The 26,362-nt window shown below is 47.7% G+C and overlaps 1 protein-coding gene across 4 annotated transcripts in view; it reads right to left on the reverse strand.

Annotated features, from left to right (window-relative positions):
* The window catches only part of DPP4 (dipeptidyl peptidase 4), a 275,080-nt gene that overhangs the window by 155,460 nt on the left and 93,258 nt on the right, over positions 1–26,362 (reverse strand). The window contains exons 1-3 of one of the 4 annotated variants that reach the window (XM_029605606.1): positions 10,929–11,151; positions 894–937; positions 438–525 (exon numbers count right to left, since the gene is read on the reverse strand). In XM_029605606.1, the coding sequence (XP_029461466.1) occupies positions 438–525; positions 894–899 (94 nt within the window). In that variant the 5' untranslated portion in view covers positions 900–937; positions 10,929–11,151. Of the gene's footprint in view, positions 1–437; positions 526–893; positions 967–10,928; positions 11,152–26,362 lie in introns of those variants that run through there. The other 3 variants (XM_029605607.1, XM_029605604.1, XM_029605605.1) reach the window with 3 other exon arrangements.

Consider the following 26,362-nt stretch of genomic DNA (forward strand, 5'->3'; position numbering starts at 1 on the left):
GGGAAATTAAATCTCTTCAAGAAACATTATTACGACAAGGCAGATAGAATTTGAATCATGCCTTGGTACTCATGCTTGTCCAGACTGAAGTTAGAGTCCAGGTACAAATCCAAGCTCCTTGCTTCAGACATAACAGCAAAGCTACTGCCATTAATACTCCAACACAAATCTGGATTGCACAGTGATAGCTTTCCTGCCAGAAAGCACTTCTGTCTTGGCGGCATCCATTAATTTATTGATCGATCATTCAGCACTGCTCTTGCGCCAGGATAGCACCAGCCACCTTCTCTGCCACCCAGGGCTCAAATGCATTATCTCTGCAATCCAACAGAGCACCACCTGCCTGAGACAGTCTCAGAGTGTCAGATCTCTTTTTGGATGATGCAGATCGCCACTTTTCTGCTCATCATTCTCTGGGGGGTTTTTTTTTAACTTACCGCCTAGTGTCAGCAGTGCAGCAGGAAGAGCTATAATGGCAATGACCACAACAGCCACAAGGAGCCCGAAGAGCCACTTCCCAGCTGTCTGAAAATAAAGAGAGAACAAGAAGTGAGAACATGCTTTTGATGGAGGAGAGAAAGAAGAGTGGAATGCTTTCGTAGAATCAGTGAAAAATTCCTTTTTAAAAGTTATGAAAATGTATTCCAAGACGAAGCCTCCTGCTTGGGAGGACACTGACTCTCCACATGACTCTTCTGTCTTCAGGAAAGTGAAGGGAAATCTGGGGGGATCAGATTATCAAAATAAAATACTTCAATTTACTTTCAGGCCTCGGGAGAAATGGGATAAATAAAGTCAACCCTTCCCTCTCAACTGAGTAGACTGAAAGGTAAGCTCCCTCTCCCTTCCCTAGAAATTCAGAAATTTACAAAGCGGCGGATGCAGGTACTCACCTTCATTTTTTTCCAGATTCTCAAATACCTGCAGTTGGAGTTTTCTGAATCAAAGCCGATCACCAAAGGAAGCCAGAAAGAGGAGAGAGCGAGAGAGAGCAGTAAGTAAGAGCAGAAGAAGCGTTTACTGTTAGTAGCCAAGGTACATAAGCTTCAGACTTTCAAACAAGAAGTTAAACTCGAGTGAAAGACTGTGTCTCAGGAAGAGGAATGCTCGGAGTGCTGGCACTGGTAACTCGGAAGATCCCGAGGGCGCCTGTCAGGCAGACACAAAGGCAATTGCAATTAAACATATAAACTGTCCAAAAGAAGCTGTGCAATAGGGCTGACACCAAAAGAAGCACAGAATGCACCCCATCCCTACCAGCCTGGGGCTGTGCCAAGGGTTCTGCGGGTGGAGGGAGAAATAAGGTGCCCCGTTTTCTCAATCTAATGAGACCACAGGATCACTCGACAAGGGTGGTAGATGGATCCTCCAACTGTTTAATGCCCTTTAGAAACAAGAAGCTTAAAATGCAATTTTTTTTCAGCTGTGCAGGTTGACAATTTTATTTCATTACAATTATGTGTATGTATGGAATTGCCTTTAAAAAACTAAATATACAGACATTTTGCAGCACTGTAGGCAATGTGGTGTTGTTTAGTACTGGGTAATGCCCTTATCAGTCTGTATTACAATGGGGGGGGGGGGGGGGGGGAATGAGACAGATAAGATTTACTGATGGTCTTACACAACAGAGAGAGCCATTCACACCAGAGGAACAAGAACTTTTCACTGCAAAAGTGAGATATTTGATAGAAATTTGAAACTGAAACATAGCTAGAAAATACCTATACTAACCCCAAACTGAAGATGTTCCTATTTGCAGGATGTTCCTTATTTGCAGAAGGATGAGTTAGCCAGTCAGCTAGCTAGTTTTACAAAAGCTTTCTGACCTATTTTTACAGAAAAATGGATGCCCAAATATTGGACACCAGGTAACAGGTGCAAAAAGATGATTGAACTGTGAATGTACATGAAAGATGAGCAAATGGAAAGCAGCCCAGGTTGAAGGCTTGAGGATAAATACTACTGCTCACAAGTTTTAAACTTCTGCTAATTGAACCCTTTTTGTGTGTGACATATTTTATAAATGTACGCAGGAGATGGTATCACTTTGTGAACTCACATTTTCTTGTTCATTTACAGCACTCTCTTTAAAAAAGAGAGGAGCACCCGGGAGGAGGTGTGGCGCTTTATGTCCGGGATGGCATAGAGTCCAACAGGATAAACATCCTGCATGAGACTAAATACAAAATTGAATCTTTATGGGTAGAAATCCCTTGTGTATCAGGGAAGACTACAGTGATAGGGGTATACTACCGTCCACCTGGTCAAGATGGTAAGACGGACAGTGAAATGCTAAGAGAAATTAGGGAAGCTAACCAAATTGGTAGTGCAGTAATAATGGGAGACTTCAATTACCCCAATATTGACTGGGTAAATGTATCATCGGGACACGCTAGAGAGATAACGTTCCTGGATGGAATAAATGATAGCTTTATGGAGCAATTGGTTCAGGAACCGACGAGAGAGGGAGCAATTTTAGATGTAATTCTCAGTGGAGCACAGGACTTGGTGAGAGAGGTAACGGTGGTGGGGCCGCTTGGCAATAGTGATCATAATATGATAAAATTTGATGTAATGACTGGAAGAGGAACAGTGTGCAAATCCACGGCTCTCGTGCTAAACTTTCAAAAGGGAAACTTTGATAAAATGAGAAAAATTGTTAGAAAAAAACTGAAAGGAGCAGCTACAAAAGTAAAAAATGTCCAAGAGGCGTGGTCATTGTTAAAAAATACCATTCTAGAAGCACAGTCCAGATGTATTCCACACATTAAGAAAGGTGGAAAGAAGGCAAAACGATTACCGGCATGGTTAAAAGGGGAGGTGAAAGAAGCTATTTTAGCCAAAAGATCTTCATTCAGATATTGGAAGAAAGATCCAACAGAAGAAAATAGGATAAAGCATAAACGTTGGCAAGTTAAATGTAAGACATTGATAAGACAGGCTAAGAAAGAATTTGAAAAGAAGTTGGCCATAGAGGCAAAAACTCACAGTAAAAACTTTTTAAAATATATCCGAAGCAGAAAGCCTGTGAGGGAGTCAGTTGGACCGTTAGATGATCGAGGGGGTTAAAGGGGCACTTAGAGAAGATAAGGCCATTGCGGAAAGATTAAATGATTTCATTGCTTCGGTGTTTGTTTACTGAAGAGGATGTTGGGGAGGAACCCGTAATGGAGAAGGTTTTCATGGGTGATCATTCAGATGCATTGAATCAAATCACGGTGAACCTAGAAGATGTGGTAGACCTGATTGACAAACTGAAGAGTAGTAAATCAGATGGTATACACCCCAGAGTTCTGAAGGAACTAAAAAATGAAATTTCAGACCTATTAGTAAAAATTTGTAACCTATCATTAAAATCATCCATTGTACCTGAAGACTGGAGGATAGCAAATGTAACCCCACTGAAGTCAGTTAGCCTGACTTCAGTGCCAGGAAAAATAGTGGAAAGTGTTCTAAACATCAAAATCACAGAACATATAATGGTTTAATGGAACAAAGTCAGCATGGATTTACCCAAGGCAAGTCTTGCCTCACAAATCTGCTTCACTTTTTTGAAGGAGTTAATAAACATGTGGATAAAGGTGAACCGGTAGATGTAGTATACTTGGATTTTCAGAAGGCGTTTGACAAAGTTCCTCATGAGAGGCTTCTAGGAAAAGTAAAAAGTCATGGGATAGGTGGCGATGTCCTTTCGTGGATTGCAAACTGGCTAAAAGACAGGAAACAGAGAGTAGGATTAAATGGACAATTTTCTCAGTGGAAGGGAGTGGCCAGTGGAGTGCCTCAGGGATCTGTATTGGGACCCTTACTTTTCAATATATTTATAAATAATCTGGAAAGAAATACAACGAGTGAGATAATCAAATTTGCAGATGACACAATATTGTTCAGAGTAGTTAAATCACAAGCAGATTGTGATAAATTGCAGGAAGACCTTGTGAGACTGGAAAATTGGGCATCCAAATGGCAGATGAAATTTAATGTGGATAAGTGCAAGGTGATGCATATAGGGAAAAATAACCCATGCTATAATTACACAATGTTGGGTTCCATATTAGGTGCTACAACCAAAGAAAGAGATCTAGGCGTCAAAGTGGATAACACATTGAAATCGTCGGTTCAGTGTTCTGCGGCAGTCAAAAAAGCAAACAGAATGTTGGGAATTATTAGAAAGGGCATGGTGAATAAAACAGAAAATATAATGCCTCTATATCTCTCCATGGTGAGACCGCACCTTGAATACTGTGTACAGTTCTTGTCGCCGCATCTCAAAAAAATATAATTGCGATGGAGAAGGTATAGAGAAGGGCTACCAAAATGATAAGGGGAATGGAACAGCTCCCCTATGAGGAAAGACTAAAGAGGTTAGGACTTTTCAGCTTGGAGAAGAGACGGCTGAGGGGGGATATGATAGAGATGTTTAAAATTATGAGAGGTCTAGAACGGGTAGATGTGAATCGGTTATTTACTCTTTCGGATAGTAGAAAGACTAGGGGGCACTCCATGAAGTTAGCATGTGGCACATTTAAAACTAATCGGAGAAAGTTCTTCTTCACTCAACGCACAATTAGACTCTGGAATTTGTTGCCAGAGGACGTGGTTAGTTCAATTAGTATAGCTGTGTTCAAAAAGGAATTGGATAAGTTCTTGGAGGAGAAGTCCATTACCTGCTATTAATTAAGTTGACTTAGAAAATAGCCACTGCTATATTACTAGCAACGATAACATGAAATAGACAGTTTTTGGGTACTTGCCAGGTTCTTATGGCCTGGATTGGCCACTGTTGGAAACACAATGCTGGGCTTGATGGACCCTTGGTCTGACCCAGTAAGGCATGTTCTTATGTTCTTATATATCAGTCGTGCATTCTAAATGTGACCTTATTGTTTATATTATTGCCCAGGTTAAAAGGTCACAGCTCTGGGTCTTCTTGTTTCTGGGCAACATACTTTGCCCTTGTAGCAGGGTTCATCTTGGGTCAGGTGTGAGTGCAGCCAGCTAGAAAACCTACAAGAAGCTGCATAATTTCTCAGATTTGTAGATCGTTATTAGGGTAGGGCTGCCAAATACAGGTTGCCTAATTAGATCTTTGGCCTCTGGCTCCCCCTTCTGGGGGTGCCAAGGAACGTATGTGCCTTCTGGCACACTAATCTTATGGGAATGCAACTGATAGTTTGGCATGCTAAGACCCACCCTTAAAACCAATAACAGGAAGGAAGGAAGGAAGGGGAGAGAGAGAGAGAGAGAGAGACTGACTATTTATAAGGCCCTTGAGTATTTAGCTATTTATATCTCTATAGGAGGCCCATCTAGTTGCTCGAGGTAAGATTTAGGAAGTAGTGTAGAGGTTAGGGGCCACTTTTACATGCAGAGTGAGATGTACGAACAGAACAGTACTCTCTTGTGAAAATTTGATGCGCAATGAGATTTGTACAATGTTCTCTCAACCTAGCTTGATAGACTCTCTACCTGGATAACATCAAGCTAGGTTGAGAGAACATTGTACAAATCTCATCTTTGTGTGAGTTTCCTCACCCAGAAGGACATCAAATCTTCACAAGAGTGTACTGTTCTATTCGTACATCTCACTCTGCATGTATAAGTGGCACCTAATCTCTAGGTGGGCCTCCAATAGTAGCATATTTAGTTGCTCTCTATGATGCCACCCACAGAAGCTCTCTCTCGCCCCCCCCCCCCCCCCATCTCTGTCCCTTCCCCAGCCTGAAAATGCCCAAAACGGAATTTGTGTAAAAATCGCAAATTGCATTATGGGAATATTGCACAGCTTAACACAATTGAAAAAGGTGTAGTTATTTTCGGCGATATTGTGCATTATAGCTTCGCAAAGTGTGAAGCCAGCCCAGTTTTTCGGAAATCCCACCCTGGCTCCTCCCCAATCCCTCCCCTTTTAAAAATTTGCATCGCACCATGCATTATGGTACTTATCGCATGCGTTAAGGCATTTTCGCATGTGTTAAGGCATTTTTTGCATGCAAAAACAACTTAATGCATGCAAAAACACCATAATGCAATTTGATAAATGACCATATATGTTAGAGCCAACTTTTCTCTCCAATTTCACTGTCCACCATTAGTGGAAGTCCTCTTTGTCCCTTGAAAAAAACCTACTTCTCTAGATTTTCTGTCCAAGAGAAAAGAAGGAAGGGTAGGATGAATGGATTCCCTATCCCAGAATCACCAAGCAAGTGTGGCACATCCAATGGGGAGAAATGGTTTGATCCTTCAGAGACTGAGCTCCAGAGGTTGTCATGGAAAGGAGAATGATTAATAAGGAGTGATGGAGACAGGAAGAGGTAGAGGAAGAAATGGAATTTCTGTCATCTTACACAGAAGCAGAGGAGGGAAAGCAAATGTAGTCCAAGGGGAACACTGCAGTGGAGCTGATGGAAGCAGAAGAAATAGGATGAAATGAAAACAGAGTCAGGAACAGCATGATTTGGGAGTGTGAGGCAAGCCTGAAACAGTGATTCTGCTTACTTGTAGTGGAAAAACTGGTTTGATTCCTTTGAAATTATTTTTTCCTTCCTGTCAAATTGAGGAACTGTGAATAGTGATTGCTAAACTTTGGAAATTTAGGGATCAGAGAATGAGGCAAGCCTGAAACAGTGACTCTGCTCACCTGTGCTGGAAAAGCTGATTCGATTCCTCTAATATTTTTTTTTCTGCCAAACTGAGGAACTGTGAATCGTGTTTGTTAAAGTTTGGAAAGCCAAGCTCAGAGTGTGAAGCAGGTCTGAAACAGTGACTCTGCTTACCTTACTGGAAAAGCTGAATTGATTCCCCTGCTATTTTTTATCTCTCAAGTCAGAACTTCAAAAACAATGAGGTAATAAAATCCAAAAAATTGCCGACAAGCAGGTGCACCCCACCACCAAATGCCTAAGGGACTCCTCCTCCCCGCAGAATGGGCATAGTTTGGAGGAAACCCTTACCTGTGTTAAAAGCCTGCCTGTCACCAGCACCTCACGCACTATCCTCCACACAAGATTCCCACAGTATCTAGGAGCCAACTCTGAGTAGAGTGCTTCCCAATGGAGGCTCCACTCATCTTCCAAGGCCTTGCACCAGATGGTGTCCAGACAGGAGGAGAAGGCGAGGTTGTGCATGGTACATATGACGAGCAGTTACATCAGCCTCCAATGCATGGTGCAGAGGGGTGTCAAGAGAATATCCTGCAACTTACTAAGGCTGCTGGCACAAGGAGGATGAGGCAGAGAGGGCCTAGGATGCTCACTTAATAGCATCCTAGGCCCTAAGTACAGGACAGGAGGGGCAGGGGTTACCAGGCAGGAACTGCTGGCCCTCAGAGCCTCCTCTAACAAAGTGAGCTTGTTGGCGGGGAGCAATTTTTCATCTGCTGGAGAAGTAACTTGGCAATGTAGGGTGAAGACATACCCATATGCTGTGCTAGTTCTACTGACTTCACCCACTGCCACTGAGGGCAGTCCTGCAGGTCACCAACTCTGGTGACTTGGGCCGTGACCAGCCAGGGGTACACTGAGGGATTCCCCAGCACCTCCACACCCAGAGCTGGGTTGTGGAGGAGAGGTTCCTCCTTGAGGTCCTCCTTAAACACAGCTGGATCTCAGGCCAAAGCCACTAAGCTCCACACCTTAAAGAGTTCCAGATAGAAGACTGGCAGTGTCGACAAATTGCAAATGTACCCTCTCATGTGGATAAAAAATATCTGCCAGTCATAACCTAGCCTGTACAACTGGCAAAAAAGTTGAGCCATCACCATGTACCATCATGGAGACAGGTCCGCATACAGAAGTCTTTTCAGGGCCTGTAAGTAGAAGTGTGAATCTTTTCAGGGCCTGTAAGTAGAAGTGTGAGTCTTTTCAGGGCCTGTAAGTAGAAGTGTGAATCTGACTTCTCAGATACATCAGATCCTGTCTGCTCTCCTGCAAGAGGATACTCAGGATGTCTGCAGAGACTCAGTGCTTCCTGCCATCCCAGAATAAATCCAGCATCTTCCTCTGAGTCTGGGAAAGAAACTCGGCAGTTGGGCTCAGGGTGCTCATCCGGTGCCACAGCATGCTGGATACCAGCTGATTCAACACTAAGACCCAGCCCTGGTATGACACCAGTCGTGGCAGACACATCCAGACCTCAGGTGAGGTTCCATTCTCTCCTCCAGATCCAGCTGGTTTATAGAGGCTGGGGTCTTCACAATGGAGAGGTGAACCCCCAAGTATTTGAAGGTCTCCCTGCTCCATGAAAAGTTAGTAAACTGGCGAGGGAGCTGCACATCCTCTGTCTCCGTTGCACTAGAAGGCCAGAGCACTTGGCCCAGTTGATCTTGGCAGAAGATGCAGATGGTTATACCTGCTGGCAGGCTCTCATCTGGTCCTGATCATCTGGGTCTTGGACCACAAGGAGCATGTTGGAGGTGGAGGCTGAAAGGGTAGGGATGTGAATCATTTTTGAACGATTAAAATTATCATCAGATAATTTTAAAATCGTCCAAAATCGTTAGAGTGCAGATACAATACAAATGCCCCCGATTTATCATCAGGGGCATTTGTATTGTATTGTTAAATAGGGCGCGAGAAAACCGGCACACCAAAAAAACCCTAAAACCCACCCCGAACCTTTAAAAGAAATCTCCCACCCTCCCGAACCCCCCCAAAATGTTTTAAATTACCTGGGGTCCAGTGGGGGGGTCCCGACGCGATCTCCCTCTCTCTCTCTCTCTCTGGGGTTCGGGAGGGTGGGGGATTTCTTTTAAAGGTTCGGGTGGGTTTTAGGGTTTTTTGGTGTGCTGGTTTTCCCGCCCTCCCCCGATTTATGATTTTTAACGATTTTTTAAAACAAAAAAACCCGACGATAAGATTTCCCTCCCCCCCCCCAGCCAAAATCGATCGTTAAGACGATCGATCACACGATTCACACCTCTATGAAAGGGTAACCCACGGGTGAGGTTCTTGCAGCACTAGCCCTGAGAGACTCCCACGTAGTAAGCACAGGAGCGGCTCAAAGCCAGTATGAAGAGTTGTCCTAATTGGGGCACCCTTGATGCACTCCATACCCAAAGGTCAAAGGCATGGCCACAACGCAATTACCTTAGACCAGGCACTCAGTAGTCGAGTACAAGAGGCAAAGGATATCCACAAAACAGGGGCTGAATCCAAACACCTGCATTGTTCCCATAAGGTAGCTGTTATCCACCCTATAGAAGACCTTCTCTGATAGACCAGCCCTATGGGTTAAGTACATCAGGTCCTGGATCAAAAAAATGTTATCAAAAATTGTCCTGCCCAGAACTGTGTAGGTCTGGTTGGGGTGAATCACTTCTGCCAATATGGATACCAGCCACAGGAAGAGAGCATTGGCTCAGAACGTATAGTCCATACACAGCAGGGAGACTGGATGCTAGTTGTGAAAGTCACGCAAGTCTCCCTCCTTGGGTAAGAGTGTTAACAAGGTGCAAAGGCAGGCCAGCAGCAGTTGGCCAGTCTGTACAGCTTCAGTCAGGATCCCTAGGAGATCAGGCCCCAGCAAATCACAAAAGTGACAAGAAAAATTCAATCATCAGCCCATCCATGCCTGGGGACTTCCTGCGGAGCATCCGGCTGACAGCAGCAGCAAGATTCCTCAGACTCAGAAGAATGACTAGTCTGTTCCTGCCCCTCTTGCTGACAATCCAAAGCTCTTCCCACAGAGCCCTGCAGATGGCCTGGGTGGCTCGTTCTCCAGAAGCACAATGGCTTGACCCGAGGCGACAACCATCGACCTGGAAGCAGGCTCTGAGAAGCCAGCAGTAGATGAGGGCTAGTCATCACAGAGGGTTAGGGTCGATGACCTAACCTGGTGCTTTGCATGGGCTGTGGGGCACTCCTTTCTCATGAACCCAAGTGATAAAAACTGAAGCTGAGCCCCTCCTCCATAGCAAAGTAGACCCTAAAGGTCTTCCCCTCATAGGAGACGATGACCCAGATTCTCGCCTGCTTGTGCCCTTCTGACATGTAGATCCAAGCCCGCCTCCTGAAGGATGTCACGTGCCTTAGGTCCTTGCCTAAGTGCCGCAGCCAGGCATGCCTGAGAGCAGCTGGGGGTCCCTCATACGCTCCCCTCCCCCACATTTTCCCTCCCCATACAGCTTGTTAGGGCATGTGGTGTTATTGCTGCTTCAGCATGGGTTAAAGGTAGAAGTGGGTTGGGGGGGGGGGGCAGGGGGGAGGATTGCCCTGGGGTCCATCTGTTGCCTCCAAGCAAAGTGAAGAGTCAGCACTTGGTACCTAAACTCTTAATCAGTGGAGGTGGTTTTGGGAGATCTGGAATAGCAGCAGAGAGGCTGCTCATTGGGGGTTTCATGTCCATATTAGTATAGCCTGGACGGCAGAGGCTATTGTAATGAAATAATAAAAAAGGGGGGGGGAGTGTAAAAGGAATATAAAGAAAAGGAGATTTAAATTAAAGGCTGAACTAAAGGTAAAAGCGAAAACCTGCCTTATGGTAGTTTTGTCCCAGGAAAGGGTTAATTTCACCCGAGTTCCTGTTCCTATTTTCCTTTATTCAGGGGTGAAGGGTTGCTTTATCAGACCCCTCAGTCTTCTTAATTGCAGAGGACCTTAAAGAAGGAAAATGAAGAAGAAAAGAAGTGGAATACTTTCTTAGAATCAGTGAAAGTAATTTTTAAAAGTTATGGAAATGAATTCCAAGACAAAGCCCCCTGCTCGGGAGGACGCCGACTGTCCCTGACTCTTGTTTTCAGGAAAGCGAGGGAAACCTTGGGGGGGGGGACCAGATTATAAAAATACTTCGATTTACTTTCAGGTCTCCGGCGAAGCGGGATAAAAAGCCGTCCCTTTTTTTCTCAGCTGAGTAGGACTGAAAGATATCCCCCACCCCCCTTCCTCAGTGATTCAGGGATTTACAAAGCAGCAGACGCAGGTACTCACCTTCATTTTTTTTTTCTCGGATACCTGCAGTTGGTGTTTCCAGAGTCAAAGCCGATCGCCAAAGGAAGCCAGAAAGAAGAGAGAGAGAGCGAGAGCGAGAGCAGTAAGTAAGAGCAGAAGAGGCGTTTACCGTTAGTAGCCAAGGTACATAAGCTTCAGACTTTCAACCAAGAAGTTAAACTTTAGTGAAAGACTGTGTCTCAGGAAGGGGAAAGCCCGGCGTGCTGGCACCGGTGACTCAGAAGATCCCGAGGGCGCCTGTCAGACAGTCACTCTTTAAGTCCTGTGCTCAGCCTCGCAACGGCAATTAAAAGTTGAAACAGTCTGAGGGAGGCTGTACAAAGGGGCTGGGACGGAAAGAGCCGCAGAACGCAACCCTCTCACCATCACAAGTTTCAAACTTCTGCTAATTCAACCCCTTTTTGTGTGTGTGACCTATTTTATACATGCACATAGGGGATGCTATTACTTTATGAACTCGCACATTTTCTTGACGACTTACAGCACTCTTTTTAAAAATGTATATATCATCAGCGCATTCTAAATTAGACCTTATTGTTTACATTATTGCCCGGGTCAAAAGGTCCCGGCTCTGGGTTTTCTTGTTGCTGGGCAACAATCCTCCCCCTTGCAGTAGGGTTTCCCTTGGGTTCGGAGTGAGTGCAGCCAGCTAAAATCTTACAAGAAGCTGCATCATTAGGTCTATTTGCAGCTCCTCTTCAGGGCAGGGCTGCCAAAGGCAGGCATGCCCATGTGCATCTTCAACCTCTGGAACTCTTTCACTACTCCCCTTCTGGCACACTAATACACTAGCCTGCACCTGATGGGTGCCAATGCTGACTCACCTTTAAAACCAAAATAGCGAAAACAAAGCCTGTAAACAGACTACATTTGTAACCCTGAAATGTCCTCTTCTGTTGCACCATCCACCAACACAGGAAGCTCTTGTTGTCCCCAGTGATGGGGGCAGGGGTGTTGGGAGGAGGGGGCGGGGTCCTCAGGGTCCCATAGACAGATAAGTTCCTGGGATTTCCCTGGCATGAAGATTAAGGATTCCCCTGAGAGGGAAGCAGGAAAGGTGCAGCTTCTGGCCAGGGAAGCTTCGGATTATTAGTGCTTCACAGCGGAAAACACCCCTCATCTCCCAGGAGCAGGGGCGGATTGGCCTATTGGGGAATCGGGCATCCCCCAGTGGGCCGGTCGCGCTAGTCACGTGTTCCGCCGAGCACGGCCATGACAGAGCCGCGCTCGTCAGACCACGTGGTATCTCCTGGGCTGGCCTGGGCAGCAAATCCCTGGGCCAATCTTCATCTGGAATCCGCCACTGCCCAGGACCTCATGCTTGACGGTGTCTAGATGAGATGGGAGGGCTAGGTAGTGCACGGTATATACAACGAGGAGGTACAGAAACCTCTGCCACATGAAGCAGAAGACCTCGGATGCGAGGAGGATGAGGCACAGGAGGCTCAATTGATGGCATCCTAGACCCTACATGCAGGACTGGTGTGACAAGGGATACTGGGTGGGGACCCCGGCTGTTAGTACCCCGTTTTACAGAGTGAGTTTGTCGGCAGGGAGTGAGTTATTCAACTGCTGTATAAACCACTTAGCGACACAGGGTGAAGTCATGCCTATATGATACGCCAGCAATGCTGATTTCATCCACTGCTGCCGAGAGCAATCCAGTAGGTCTCCGACTGGTGAAATTGGGCCGTGACCAGCCAGGAGTGCACCATGGGATTCCCTAGCACCTCCACACCCAGAGTGAGATGAGGTCCTCTTCGGGAGCAGCCAGCTCTCGGACCATGGCCACAAGGCTCCAAGCATTAAAGATTTCTCAGTAAAAGACTGGCAGCATTGAGAGGTTGCAAACATATCCTCTCGCGTGGATGACAAAAAGCTGCTATTCGTAAACTAGCCCACACAACTGGCGGAAAAATGAGCTACCAGTGCATGCCATTGTGGAGACGAGTCTGCCTACAAAAATCTCTGCAGGTTCTATAAGCAGAAAATGTGTACCTGAGTTCTCAGGCACACCAGTCCCTCTCCACTCTCCCTCAAGGCAATGCTCAAGATGCCTACAGAGACCCAGTGCTTCCCACCATCCCAGAAGAAGTCCAGCAACTTCCTCTGAATCTGGGTGAGAAACTTGGCAGTAAGGCTCAGGGCAACCAGTGCCACAATATGCTGGACATCGGCTGATTCACCACTAAGACCAATCCCCAGGATGATACCAATTGCAGGAGACACCTCCATGACCTCAGGTGAGCTTCCTCTCTCTCCTCCAGCTCCAGCCAGTTTATAGCTACCACTGTTTCTGTGAAAGAGAAGTGATCCTTCAAAGTATTTGAGAGTCTCCCTGGCCCACAATAAGTTACTATATCTTGTATATGTCATGTTTATGCATGTATGTAGTGTAAGCCGCTATGAACTGTAATGGAATTTGTGAGTTAGAAATGTAAATAAATAAATAATAAACTGGCAAGAGAGCTACACATTCTCTGGCTGCGAGCCCACCAGAAGGCCAGAGAATTTTGCCCATTTGACCTTGGCAGAAGATGCAGATAAGCACACTTGTTAGCAGGCTCTCAATCCAGTCCAGATCCTCTGGGACCATGAGGAGCATATTGTTGGCATAGGCCAAGAGGGTAACCCGCAGGTCAGGCTCTTGCAGCTCTGTCCCTGAGAGACTTCCATGTAGTAAACACATGAGCGACTTGATGGCTAGCATGTAGAGTTGGCCTGAAAGGGGGCAACCCTTGACTCACCCCATGCCCGAAGGCCAGAGGCACTACCAGAGAACAGTTGTCCTTGACCAGGCACTTGGTGGTCGAGTACAAGACGGAAAGGAAACCCTCGAAATTAAGGCTGACCCCAAATACCTGCATTGTTCCATGAGGTAGCTGTGATCCACTTTATCGAAGGCCTTCTGGTCGAGCGATAAAAAGGCCACCGATAGACCAGCCCTAAGGGTTCAGTATCAAGTCCCAAATTAAAAATATATTATAAAAAATTTTCCTGCCCAGGACCATCTAGGTCTGGTCAGGGTGAACCATCTCTGCCAGTACGGATGCCAGCTGCAGGGAGAGAGCCTTGGCTAGGACCTTATAGTCTATACAGAGCAGGGAGACTGGACACCAGTTGAGAAAGTATCATGGGTCTCCCTTCCTTCAGTAAGAGGGTCAATACAGCGCAACGGCAGGCCAGCAGCAGCTAGCTGGTTTGTAGGGCTTCAGCCAGCATCCTCAGGAGATCTGGCCCCAACAAGTCAAAAAAGTGACAGAAAAATTAAATCATCAGCCTGTCAATGCCTGGGGACTTTCTGTGGGGTATCCAGCTGAAAGTAGCAGCAAGATCCCTCAGACTCAAGAGGCACAGCTAGTCTGTTCCTGCCCCTCTCACTGACAACTAGGAGCCCTTCCCACTGAACTCTACAGATGAACTGGGTGGTGCATCCTCTTGGACTACCATGGCTTGACCCAAGATGAATTCCCTTGGGCTCTGAGGAGCTGGTAGCAGGTGAGGGCTCATTGTCATGGCAGGTTGGAGCCACAGTCTTAGCCCAGTGCTTTACCTGGGCCATGGAATAGGGATGTGAATCGGGCTTCGGACGATTGAAAATATCGTCGATATTTTCAAAATCGTCAGAAATCGGGGTCTCCCCCAAAACGATAGGAAAACCCCACAATATTGTCCGTGGGGGTTCTCTTATTGTTTAGGGGGAGGGCAGGAAAAACGGCACACCAAAATAACTCCTAAACCCACCCCAACCTTTAAAACTAATCCCTTTGCTTCCCCCACCCTCCCGACCCTCCAAAAAACATTTTACAGGTACCTGGTGGTCCAGTGGGGGTCCCAGGAGCGATATCCCGCTCCTGGGCCGTCGGCTGCCACTAATCAAAATGGCGCCGATGGCCTTTTGCCCTTACCATGTGACAGGGTATCCGTGCCATTGGCTGGCCCCTGTCACATGGTAGGAGCACTGGATGGCCCGTGCCATATTTAAAGATGGCACCAGCTATCCAGTGCTCCCTCCATGTGACAGGGACTGGCCAATGGCATGGATACCCTGTCACATGGTAAGGGCAAAGGCCATCGGCGCCATTTTTATTAGTGGCAGCCGACGGCCCGAGAGTGGGAGATCGCTCCTGGGACCCCCACTGGACCACCAGATATCTGTAAAATGTTTTTGGGGGGATCGGGAGGGTGGGGGAAGCAAAGGGATTAGTTTTAAAGGGTCGGGGTGGATTTTTTGTTTATCGGCTCGGGCGCAGCCGATAAACAAAACCGCGATCGGGCCAGATGAAAAAAAAAACACATGTGAATCAGAACCGGAATCCGAACCGATTCCGGTTCCGATTTACATCACTACCATGGAATATTCATTCTGGGTGTACTCCAGGTGATAACTGAAACAGCGCCCCTCTTCTAAATGGGGTCAATGACCCAGTTTCTGGTCTTCTTGTGCCCTTTCAGAACGTAGATGCAAGCCTGCCTCTTGAAAGGCATCACATTCCTCAGGTTCTTGCTTATGCACCCCAAGGGGATCACCATAATCGGTGATTTAAACTCTCCCAGGAGGCTCCAGTGGTGGCATAACAGGTCATGCGAGAGAAAGAGTGGCACATTTGAGGTCACTACCCTAGTGCCCACCTCTTGCAGGGGCTCCAGATGATGGAAGAGTTCCTCCACTATCAGTCCATTAATGAGGGCACTGTTGACCGCAGCCAGAGAGTTTAGAAAAATGATGGCCTTGCCATACATTTTAGAGGTGAATTCAACCACCTTGGGTCTCATCACCTTGGCAATGACCATCACATAGGGCTGGAAGTCTTCCATTGCCAGGAGGGGGCAGGTAACCAATGCTTCATGTAGAGGCCCATGACCCCTCCCGTATCACAAGAAGTCCTGCCTTAATTCGAGACGGGGTCTTTTTACAGGGGGTACGGCTGTCTCAGTCATCACTATATATATGTACGCTTCGACGTAGTTGCTGGGGGAGGGGTGGAAACAAGGTCTGTCCCTGCAATTGTGTTGCCTTGCTCTTCTCCTGCTGTCACAAGGGGAGGGGCATGACTGAGAGATGTCAGGGTTCCTCCCATGCTCCCACTCGCTTTCTCTCCCGCTACAGCGCAGGGCTTGTTAGGGCACGTGGTATTAGCTGCTGCTTGAGCATGGGTTAAAGGTTGAGATGGGTTGAGGGGGGGGGGAAGAGGGTTGACCTGGGGGTCATCTGTTGACTCCATGGGAGGTATCTGCACTCTAATGAGTTGAGGTGGTTTTGGAAGACTTGGAATTGCAGCAGAGAGATGATCTTGACTGCTCTTTGGGGACTTCAGGTCCATATTAGTAATATTGCCTGCATGGCAGAGGCTGTGTAATGAAATAATAAAAGGTGGTGGTGGTGTGGGGAGGATTGTAAAAAGGAATATAAAGAAAAGGAGATTAAAATTAAGAACTTAACTAAAGAGAGGAGAAATAAAAGCAAAAGAGAAAAACTGCCTAGAAATGTGTTAATTTCACTGGAGATCCTGTTCCTATTCCCCTTAATTCAGTGGTGAGGGGCTGCTGTTTCAGACTCCTGGGTCCTCTTTATTGCAGGGCACCTTAAAGAGGTGCAAAGAAGAAGAAGAAAAGGCGTGGAATACTTTCATAGAATCAGAGAAATTAATTTTTCAAGTTTATGAAAATATATTCCAAGACGAAACCTCCCTCTCGACAGGACACTGACCTCCTATGACTCTTCTGTTTTCAGAAAAGTGTGGGAAACCTGGGGGATTAGATTATAAAAATATTATGATTTACTTTCAGGCTTCAGGCATGGTGGAAAAAAGAGTCACCCCCTTCTTTCCCAACTGAAAAATACCCCCTTCCCTCCACCTGGGATCTCTCTGGATTTAGCCCAGAGACTCGCCACCACTATTTCCGCTCCTCTCGTGCTGGAGCCAAGCCTGATGAATTAATGATTAATATTAAATATTGATACTGATTATATTGATTGAATGATAGTGAAATGAATAACAGTGATGAATTGGTGATTAAAATAATGATTATGAATATATGAATGATAATTAATGATGGTGATAAATGGCCATCCCCATCCAATCTTGAGAAATCTCAGGGAGAGCAAGATTCAAAAGTTCCCAGGTATGCCCCTTCTCCAGTGATTCAGGAATTTACAAAGGGGTGGATACAGGTAATAATTGTTTTCTGGATACTCAGAAACTTAAAGTTGATGTTTCCTGAGTCAAAGCAGATCGCCAAAGGAAGCCAGAAAGAGTAGAGGTAGAGAGATAGAGAGATAGGGAAGTATTTAACAGAAGAGGCATTACTATTATTAGCCATGGTGCATATGCTTCAGACTTTCAACCAAGAAGTTAAATTTCAGTGAAAGATTGTGTGTTTCTGCAAGGGGAAAGCCCGGAGTGCTGGCACCGATGACTCAGAAGATCCGCGGGCGCCAGTCAGAAAGGCACTCTTTAAGTCCTGCGCGCAGCCTCGCAAAGGCAATTAAAAGTTGAAACAGTCTGAGGGAAGCTGTGCGATGGGGCTGGGACCAAAAGAGCCACAGAACACATCCCCTTCTTCATCGGCGGTGGCCGTACCAAGGGGTCCGCAGGTGAAAGGAGAAATAAGGTGCCCCAAGAGCAGGATTTCTCAGTCTTAGGAGATGACAGGGTCATTCGACAAGAGTGGTAGATGGATCCCCAGCTGTTGTTTAATGCCCTTTAGAAACCAGAAGATTAAAATGTGAAATTTCAGACCTATTTGTTGCGGCCCCGACCGTCTCCCCCACGATCGGGGCAGGGGCCACTTACCTCCACCCCAGACCGCGGAGAGGAACGCCAGGGTCCCAGCCTGGTGGGCCGCATGGTTGCGGCATCTCCACGTGGAGAACGCCGTCGAGCCTGTCGGTAGCTCCGCCCCCCTCGCGTTGCCCCGCGCATGCGCTAGATCAGGCCATTTAAAGGTCCAGCACCCAGAAGTGCTGGACAGCCCCCTAGATGACGTCAGACGCCGGCAGAGTATTTAAGCCGGCGTCTGACTTAGGAACTTTGCCTTGCAACGAGGTCCCTCTCTGAGACTCTAGTTGCCGTCCTGTTCCTGCTTTCTGCTGGTTCCTGGTTCCTGGTCTTCCTGTGCCTGCTCCAGTTCCTGCTCCAGCTGATCCTTCTTGTGCTGACTTCCTGGTTCCTGACTCCGGTTTGTCTCTGACGCTCCCTGCTCGCTGCCAGCCCCGACCTCGGACCTGCTTCTTTCTCCATCTGCTCCAGCCTCGTAAGTCCCAAGGCCCCAGATCCCTACGGGCCCCTCCTGGGGGGATCCTGGGTCCTGGGTGAAGTCCTCCCAGATCCGCCGGCTTGAGACCGCCTAAGTCCCAGCGGTCCAGATCCCTACGGGCTCCTCCTGGGGGGATCTAGGATCTCCAGGGTGAAGCCGCCGCCAGGCCCGCAGCTGGATTCTGCCTCCCGGTCTGTCCAAAGGAACCCTCCTTTCACCAGGCCGGCCCAAGGGTCCACCGGTTCTCCCAGTCACAACAGTTTGCAAGCCATTGACCCGGCGGAAGCACCTAGCCTGCAAGCCATTCCCGGGATGGCACAACGACTGCAACAGCAGCAACACTGCCTTGATGTTCTTAACGCTACCGTGGAGCGGCTGGCCACTCGTCTAGAGGCAGCAACCCCGGAGTCACCGCCCGTACCACCTCCAGCTCCCGCCACGAATGTAACGGTGATCACCCAACTTCCGGCTCCAACATGCTATGCGGGGGACACTAAGGCTTGCCATGGTTTCCTAAACCAGTGTTACGTCCGGTTTACCTTGCTGTCTGCTCAATTTCCATCAGATTCCGTAAAGGTAGCTTACATCTTCTCTCTACTCGATGGGAGAGCGCTTGACTGGGCCTCTCTCATGTGGGAGCGACAGGACCCCTTACTGCACAACCTCCAGGAGTTCGTCCTTAACTTCCGACAAGCCTGGGTGAAGTCCTCCCAGATCCGCCGGCTTGAGACCGCCTAAGTCCCAGCGGTCCAGATCCCTACGGGCTCCTCCTGGGGGGATCTAGGATGTCCAGGGTGAAGCAGCCGCCAGGCCCGCAGCTGGATTCCGCCTCCCGGTCTGTCCAAAGGAACCCTCCTTTCACCAGGCCGGCCCAAGGGTCCACCGGTTCTCCCAGTCACAACACTATTAGTAAAAATTTGTAACCTATCATTAAAATCATCCATTGTACCTGAAGACTGGAGGATAGCTAAAGTAACCCCAATATTTAAAAGGGCTGAAGGGGTGATCTGGGAAACTACAGACCAGTTAGCCTGATGTCAGTACTAGGAAAAATAGTGGAAAGTGTTCTAAACATCAAAATCACAGAACATATAGAAAGACATGGTTTAATGGAACAAAGTCAGCATGGCTTTACCCAAGGCAAGTCTTGCCTCACAAATCTGCTTCACCTTTTTGAAGGAGTTAATAAACATGTGGATAAAGGTGAACCGGTAGATGTAGTGTACTTGGATTTTCAGAAGGCGTTTGATAAAGTTCCTCATGAGAGGCTTCTAGGAAAAGTAAAAAGTCATGGTATAGGTGGCGATGTCCTTTTGTGGATTATAAACTGGCTAAAAGACAGGAAACAGAGTAAGATTAAATGGACAATTTTCTCAGTGGAAGGGAGTAGTCAGTGGAGTGCCTCAGGGATCTGTATTGGGACCCTTACTTTTCAATCTACCTTATAAATGGCCTGTGACCGACGGCCCGCAAATGCGCAGTAGAGACCAGCTCTACCGCGCATGTGCGGGCGAGCACGTCGCTCTGAGGCAGCTTCAGAAAGAAAAAAAAATGGCGGCGTCCAGTGGCAGCAGCGGCGGTACCGGCAGCGGGCGGCGACGGCGGTAGCGAGCGACGGCGGTAGCGGCGACGGCGGTAGCGAGCGGCGGCGGTGGCGACGGCGGTAGCGGGCGGCGACGGCGGTAGCGGGCGGTAGCGAGGGAGGGAGAAGAGAGAGAGAGGGAGGGACGGACTGAGTGGGAGGGAGGGCGGAGAGAGAGAGTGGGAGGGAGTGACTGAGTGAGAGGGAGGGATTGAGTGAGGGGGAGGGACTGAGTGAGAGGGAGGAGTGGGACTGAGTGAGAGGGAGAGGGGGGACTGAGGGAGGGAGTGGGACTGGGAGAGAGAGGGAGGGAGTGGGACTGAGGGAGAGTGAGTGGGACTGAGTGAGTGAGAGGGAGGGGGGAGGGAGTGACTGAGTGGGAGGGAGGGATTGAGTGAGGGGGAGGGACTGAGGGAGGGAGTGGGACTGAGGGAGAGGACGGAGGGAGTGGGGACTGAGTGAGAGGGAGGGAGTGAGTGAGACTGAGTGGGAGGGAGGGACTGAGTGATAGGAGAGGGAGGGTGGGGAGGAGTGGGTGAGGGAGGGGGTGGTGAAGAGTGAGGGGAGAGAGAAAGAGGGGGAGGTGAGAGACAGAGGGATGTAGCCCGTTTTAACGGGCTTAACGGCTTGTATATTTATAAACGATCTGGAAAGAAATACGACGAGTGAGGTAATCAAATTTGCAGATGATACAAAATTGTTCAGAGTAGTTAAATCACAAACAGATTGTGATAAATTGCAGGAAGACCTTGTGAGACTGGAAAATTGGGCATCGAAATGGCAGATGAAATCTAATGTGGTTAAGTGCAAGGTGATGCATATAGGGAAAAATAACCCATGCTATAGTTACACGTTAGGTTCCATATTAGGAGCTACCACCCAAGAAAGAGATCTAGCGGTCATAGTGGATAAAACATTGAAATCGTCGGTTCAGTGTGCTGCGGCAGTCAATAAAGCAAATTATTAGAAAGGGAATGGTGAATAAAACAGAAAATGTCATAATGCCTCTGTATCGCTCCATGGTGAGACCCCACCTTGAATACTGTGTACAATTCTGGTCACCGCATCTCAAAAAAGATTTAATTGCGATGGAGAAGGTACAGAAAAGAGCAACCAAAATGATAAGGGGAATGGAACAGCTCCCCTATGAGGAAAGACTAAAGAGGTTAGGACTTTTCAGCTTGGAGAAGAGACGGCTGAGGGGGGATATGATAGAGGTGTTTAAAATAATGAGAGGTCTAGAACAGGTAAATGTGAATTGGTTATTTACTCTTTCAGATAATAGAAAGATTAGGGGGCACTCCATGAAGTTAGCATGTGGCACATTTAAAATCAATCGGAGAAAGTTCCTCTTCACTCAATGCACAATTAAACTCTGGAATTTGTATAGCTGTGTTTAAAAAAGGATTGGATAAGTTCTTGGAGGAGAAGTCCATTACCTGCTATTAATTAAGTTGACTTAGAAAATAGCCACTGCTATTACTAGCAATGGTAACATGGAATAGACTTAGCTTTTGGGTACTTGCCAGGTTCTTATGGCTTGGATTGGCCACTGTTGGAAGCAGGATGCTGGGCTTGATGGCCCCTTGGTCTGACCCAGTATGGCATGTTCTTATGAGTGATTGCAATGCAATTTTTTATTCAGTTGTGTATGTTTTGACAATTTTAGCTCACACTATAGAGTACTACTTTACAAAATAAAAAAAATAATTGAATTATGTATATATTTAGAATTTCTGTTAAAAAAAAAATAAAAATATAGATGTCTTGCAGCACTGTTGGCACAAGGTGACATTGCTTGGTACCAGGTAGCACCTGAGTAATCTATAATATAGTTTGTGGGAGACTGAGGCATCCTGAAAGGATTAACTGGTGGTCGTATACAACAGAGAGAGCCATTCACACCTGAGGAACAACAACGTTTCACTCAAAAGTGAGGTATTTGACAGAAATTTAAAACTGATAAACATATCTACACTGCACCACAACTGAAACTGTTCCTATCTACAGGATAAAGAATTGACAGAACGATGAGTTAGCCAGTCAGCTACCTAGTTTAAAATAAGCTTTCTGACTGATTTTACAGGAAAATAGGTACCCATATATTGGATACTAGGTAACAGGCACAAAAAATGCTTGAATTGTGAATGTACTTGAAAAATGAAAGCAGCCCAGGTTGAAGGCTTGACAATAGCTGCTACTGCTCACAAGTTTTAAACTTCTGCTAATCCAACCCCTTTTTGTGTGTGACCTATTTTATAAATGTACGTAGGAGATGGTATCACTTTATGAACGCACATTTTCTTGTTGACTTACATCACTCTCTTTAAAAAAGTATATATCACTAGTGCATTCTAAATGTGACCTTATTGTTTATATTATTGCCCAGGTTAAAAGGTCACAGCTCTGGGTCCTCTTGTTGCTGGGCAACATCCTTTGCCCTTGTAGCTTGGTTCCCTTGGGTCAGGTGTGAGTGCAGCCAGCTAGAAAACCTACAAGAAGCTGAATCATTAGGAATAAGCAAGACATTTAGGTACAAGAGCCCTTAAGATCCAGAAATTAAAGAACTGGCTGAAGTCATTTATCTGATTAAAGCTAATTAATCAAAATGTGTGGAACTGCTCTCTTCTCTCTTTGAAGGAAGAAGCTTAATTTTTTCTATAAGTTAATTTTGTCTTGTACCAAATAGTATAAACAAGTCATTTCATTCCCCATTGCTGCAGGTACAAATTTAGAACCTGATTTATAAGGCTTTTCTCCTGTTCTGTGTTTATAAATCAGGCCATTTATTTATTTATTTATAACTTTTCTATACCGAAGTTCAAACAACAGAGTTAATTATCACTCCGGTTTACATTGCAACCATAAAAACAGTGACAAAGTTGTCTTACATAGAACAGTCTTACATAGAACATTAGATTGAAAGCCCTCTGTGGACAGGTAAATACCTTCACTACTTAAATATAATAATCTTCCATGAAATTTTATAAAAAGTTGAATATAAATAAACTATTCTTAAATTAAAATTATCATCACCTCCTTAGAAAAAAAAGACCAAAAAGTGTAAAGAGGTGTAAGGATTAAATAGAAACTAATGTATGTATATGAAGAAACAAATGCTTCTATAATGTCATAATTAGGGACAGAGACGATATCAGATGTTATGCTCAGGCTTGTGAATCTTTGGGCCGACGGAAGGATGGTATACCTTGGAGGAAGATCCGTAGGTTCTCCCGTCGGGTGGCGAGGCAGAACAGTAGATGTGACCAGCTGACCCTCGGCACTGTAGATAGGCGCAACTGTGAAGGCAGGTGAAGAGTCGTGACGTCGAGGAACGGAGGTGTGTCTTCGCCCCTGGAAGTCCGCGGGCCCCCCAGGAGAAGCCCGTAGGGACCCGGATCGCTGGGACTTAGGTGGACCTTTGAGAGGTCAAGGAACAGACGTACGGTGCAAGGGATGACTGGAGCTTCACCCCTGGAAGCCCGCGGTCCCCCCGGGAGGAGCCAGTAGGGACCCGGGCTGCTGGGACTTAGGTGGACCCTTGGAGACGATGGTCAGGGAGAAGTCCAAAGTCAAGTGCCAGAGGGTCGTCGCTTACCAGTCCGAGGTCACATGCCGAGGGATCACAACTTGCCAGTCCGAAGTCACACACCAGAGAATCACCGCTAGCCGATCCGAAGTCAATACCAGGAAACACCGCTAGCCAATCCGAAGTCAGGAACCAAGAATACCAAGACAAAGCAGGAACAAGGAATCAAGACACTGGCACTCACCCAAGCAAGCAGACCTGACGAACAACAAAGTTGCCAAGTCAAGGAATGGTCAGAGGAAGTCTTCTTTTATACTTCCTCTGGCCCTGTGGATAGGAATCAGCTATGAGCGATTAAAGGGATGAGGTCCCTTCAAATCTGGTGAGGAGGCGTGGCCTCATGCCTAAGATGGCGGCGGCCATCTTGTGTCCCGGACCGCGGAGGAAAGCAGAAGCTGCCGCAAGGGAGGAGCAGGGACGGCTCCAGACCCGGTGGCTAGCCCGGAGGCCCGTGCTGACACGCGGGGGCACTGGGCCCGAACGCAGGGCAGTCTGCCCCGACGCTGCCGCCGACGGTCCGGTCAAGCAGACAAGGTAGGGGGCCGTGTCCATGGACGGCCACGGGCGCAGAACACAATAGTACCCCCCTCTTTAGGGCGCCTTCCCGGAGGCCTGGGCTTAGCCGGATGGTCTCTGTGAAATTGCTCAAGCAAGCCCCGGTCCAGGATGTTGGCCAACGGCTCCCAGGTGTTTTCCTCAGGGCCGAACCCCTCCCATGCTAGCAGGTACTCCCATTTCTTCCCATGCTTTCTTATGTCCAAGACCTCGCGGACTTGATATGTAAGGTCATCCTCGGAGGCAATAGGTTGGGGAGTCGGAGGCGTGCTGGAGGCCATGACAACACCAAGGGCTTCAAGAGGGACACATGGAATGTGTTGTGTATCTTGAGGGAAGGCGGCAGACGAAGCTGGTATGAAATGGCACCCACCTGACGAATGATAGAAAAAGGTCCAATAAAACATGGGGCGAGTCGCGTTGATTGCAGTTTCAGGCGGATGAACTGAGTACTTAGTCATACCTTTTGGCCTGGCCTGAACGGAGGATAAGGCCTTCTTCGCTGATCTGCGTACTTTTTAGCAGCTTGGCTGGCTTGGACCAGTGCATGTCATGTGGAGGTCCATAGGCGGTGTAACTCGTCTGCCGAGAGTTGGGCTACCGGGGACGTAACTGAGATGGGAACTGGCAGCGGCGGCCGTGGCTGCCTCCCATATACTATCTGAAACGGCGAGGACCCGGTAGCCGTGGAGAGGTGGGAGTTAAGCGCAAACTCTGCCCAGGGCAGCAGGCTGGCCCAATCATCCTGTTTTTCGTTGACGTAGAGTCGGAGGAATTGTTTCAGCGTCTGGTTTGTCCTTTCCGCAAGACCATTAGACTGGGGATGGTATGCCGAAGTATAGTATAAGGTAACGTCAAACTTTTGGCAGAGTGCTCTCCAAAACTTGGCAGTAAATTGAGGCCCTCTATCGGAAAGGATGCTTCGAGGTAGGCCATGCAGCCGAAAGATGTGCTGAATGAACAGCTGGGCCAGCTGGGGAGCAGACGGCAACCCTGGGAGTGGCACGAAGTGCGCCATTTTACTAAAGCGGTCGACAATCACCCATATTACCGTGTTGCCACTGAATAGTGGCAGGTCAACCACGAAATCGGTTGCCACATGGGTCCATGGTTCAGAAGGCGCAGGTAATGACTGCAGTAAACCTGGGGTCAAACCGGAGAACCTCTTGTGGCGAGCACAGGACTGATAGGACTCCACGTACGCCCGGACATCTCTGTTAACCTTTGGCCACCAGTAGTACCGGCGCAGGGTCTGTAACGTTTGGGACTGTCCTGGGTGACCGGAACAGTGGGAATCGTGAGCCCAGGCCAGGACCTGTTTCTGCAAGTGCGGTGGAACCAGAGTTTTCCAGGGAGGGATGGTCGTGGTAGCAGATAGGAGGATCCGAGATGGCTCGATGATGTACTGTGGTTCATCGGAACCCTCCGTGGATTCAAATACCCGTGAAAGTGCGTCGGCCTTGATATTCTTCCCTGCCGGTCTGTAACGAAGAACAAAGTTAAACCAGGTAAAAAACAGAGCCCAATGCGCCTGCCGTGGGTTGAGCTGCTGCGCTCGGTGCAGGTATTCGAGATTCTTATGGTCTGTGTAGACAGTGAATTGGTGCTGTGCCCCCTCTAGCCACGGGCGTCATTCTTCAAGGGCAACCTTGATCGCCAAGAGCTCCTTGTTGCCTATGGCGTAATTTCGCTCCACTGGGGAGAACTGGCGAGAGAGGAAGGCACACGGGTGTAGTTTATGGCTTTCAGAAGTCTGGCTCAGAACGGTGCCTATGCCTTCTGAGGAGGCGTCTACTTCAATGATGAACGGCTGCTGCGGGTTCGGGTGCCGAAGGCACGGTTGTTGCAGGAACGCCTCCTTGAGGCGATGAAAGGCGGTCTCCGCTCCCGGAGGCCACTTCTTGGGATCTGCGCCCTTCCGGGTCAGGGCGGTCATCGGGGCCACTATGGATGCATAGTATGGGATGAATGACCGGTAATAATTTGTGAAACCCAAGAATCGCTGAAGTGCCTTTAATCCGGACGACTGGGGCCATTCGTGAATGGCTTTCAACTTCTGGGGGTCCATACGGAACCCTTCACTGGATATGATGTATCCCAGGAAGGGAAGGGACTCCTTCTCAAAGAGGCACTTTTCCAGTTTCTCGTATAACTGATGTTCTCGGAGGCGTTGAAGTACTTGGATGATGTGCTGACGGTGAGCGGCCAGGGTGTCTGAGAATATCAGGATGTCGTCCAAGTATACCACAATGCTTTGATACAGGAGGTCGCGGAGTATCTCATTCATGGTGTTCTGGAACACCGCTGGGGCATTTCAGAGCCTGAACGGCATCAGTGGCCGTCTCGGGTATTGAAGGCCATCTTCCATTCATCACCTTGTTTGATATGGATCAAGTTGTAGGCCCCTCGGAGATCCATCTTAGTGAA

This window comes from Rhinatrema bivittatum, chromosome 6 (assembly GCF_901001135.1).
Source record: "Rhinatrema bivittatum chromosome 6, aRhiBiv1.1, whole genome shotgun sequence".
NCBI classification, from domain to species: domain Eukaryota; kingdom Metazoa; phylum Chordata; class Amphibia; order Gymnophiona; family Rhinatrematidae; genus Rhinatrema; species Rhinatrema bivittatum.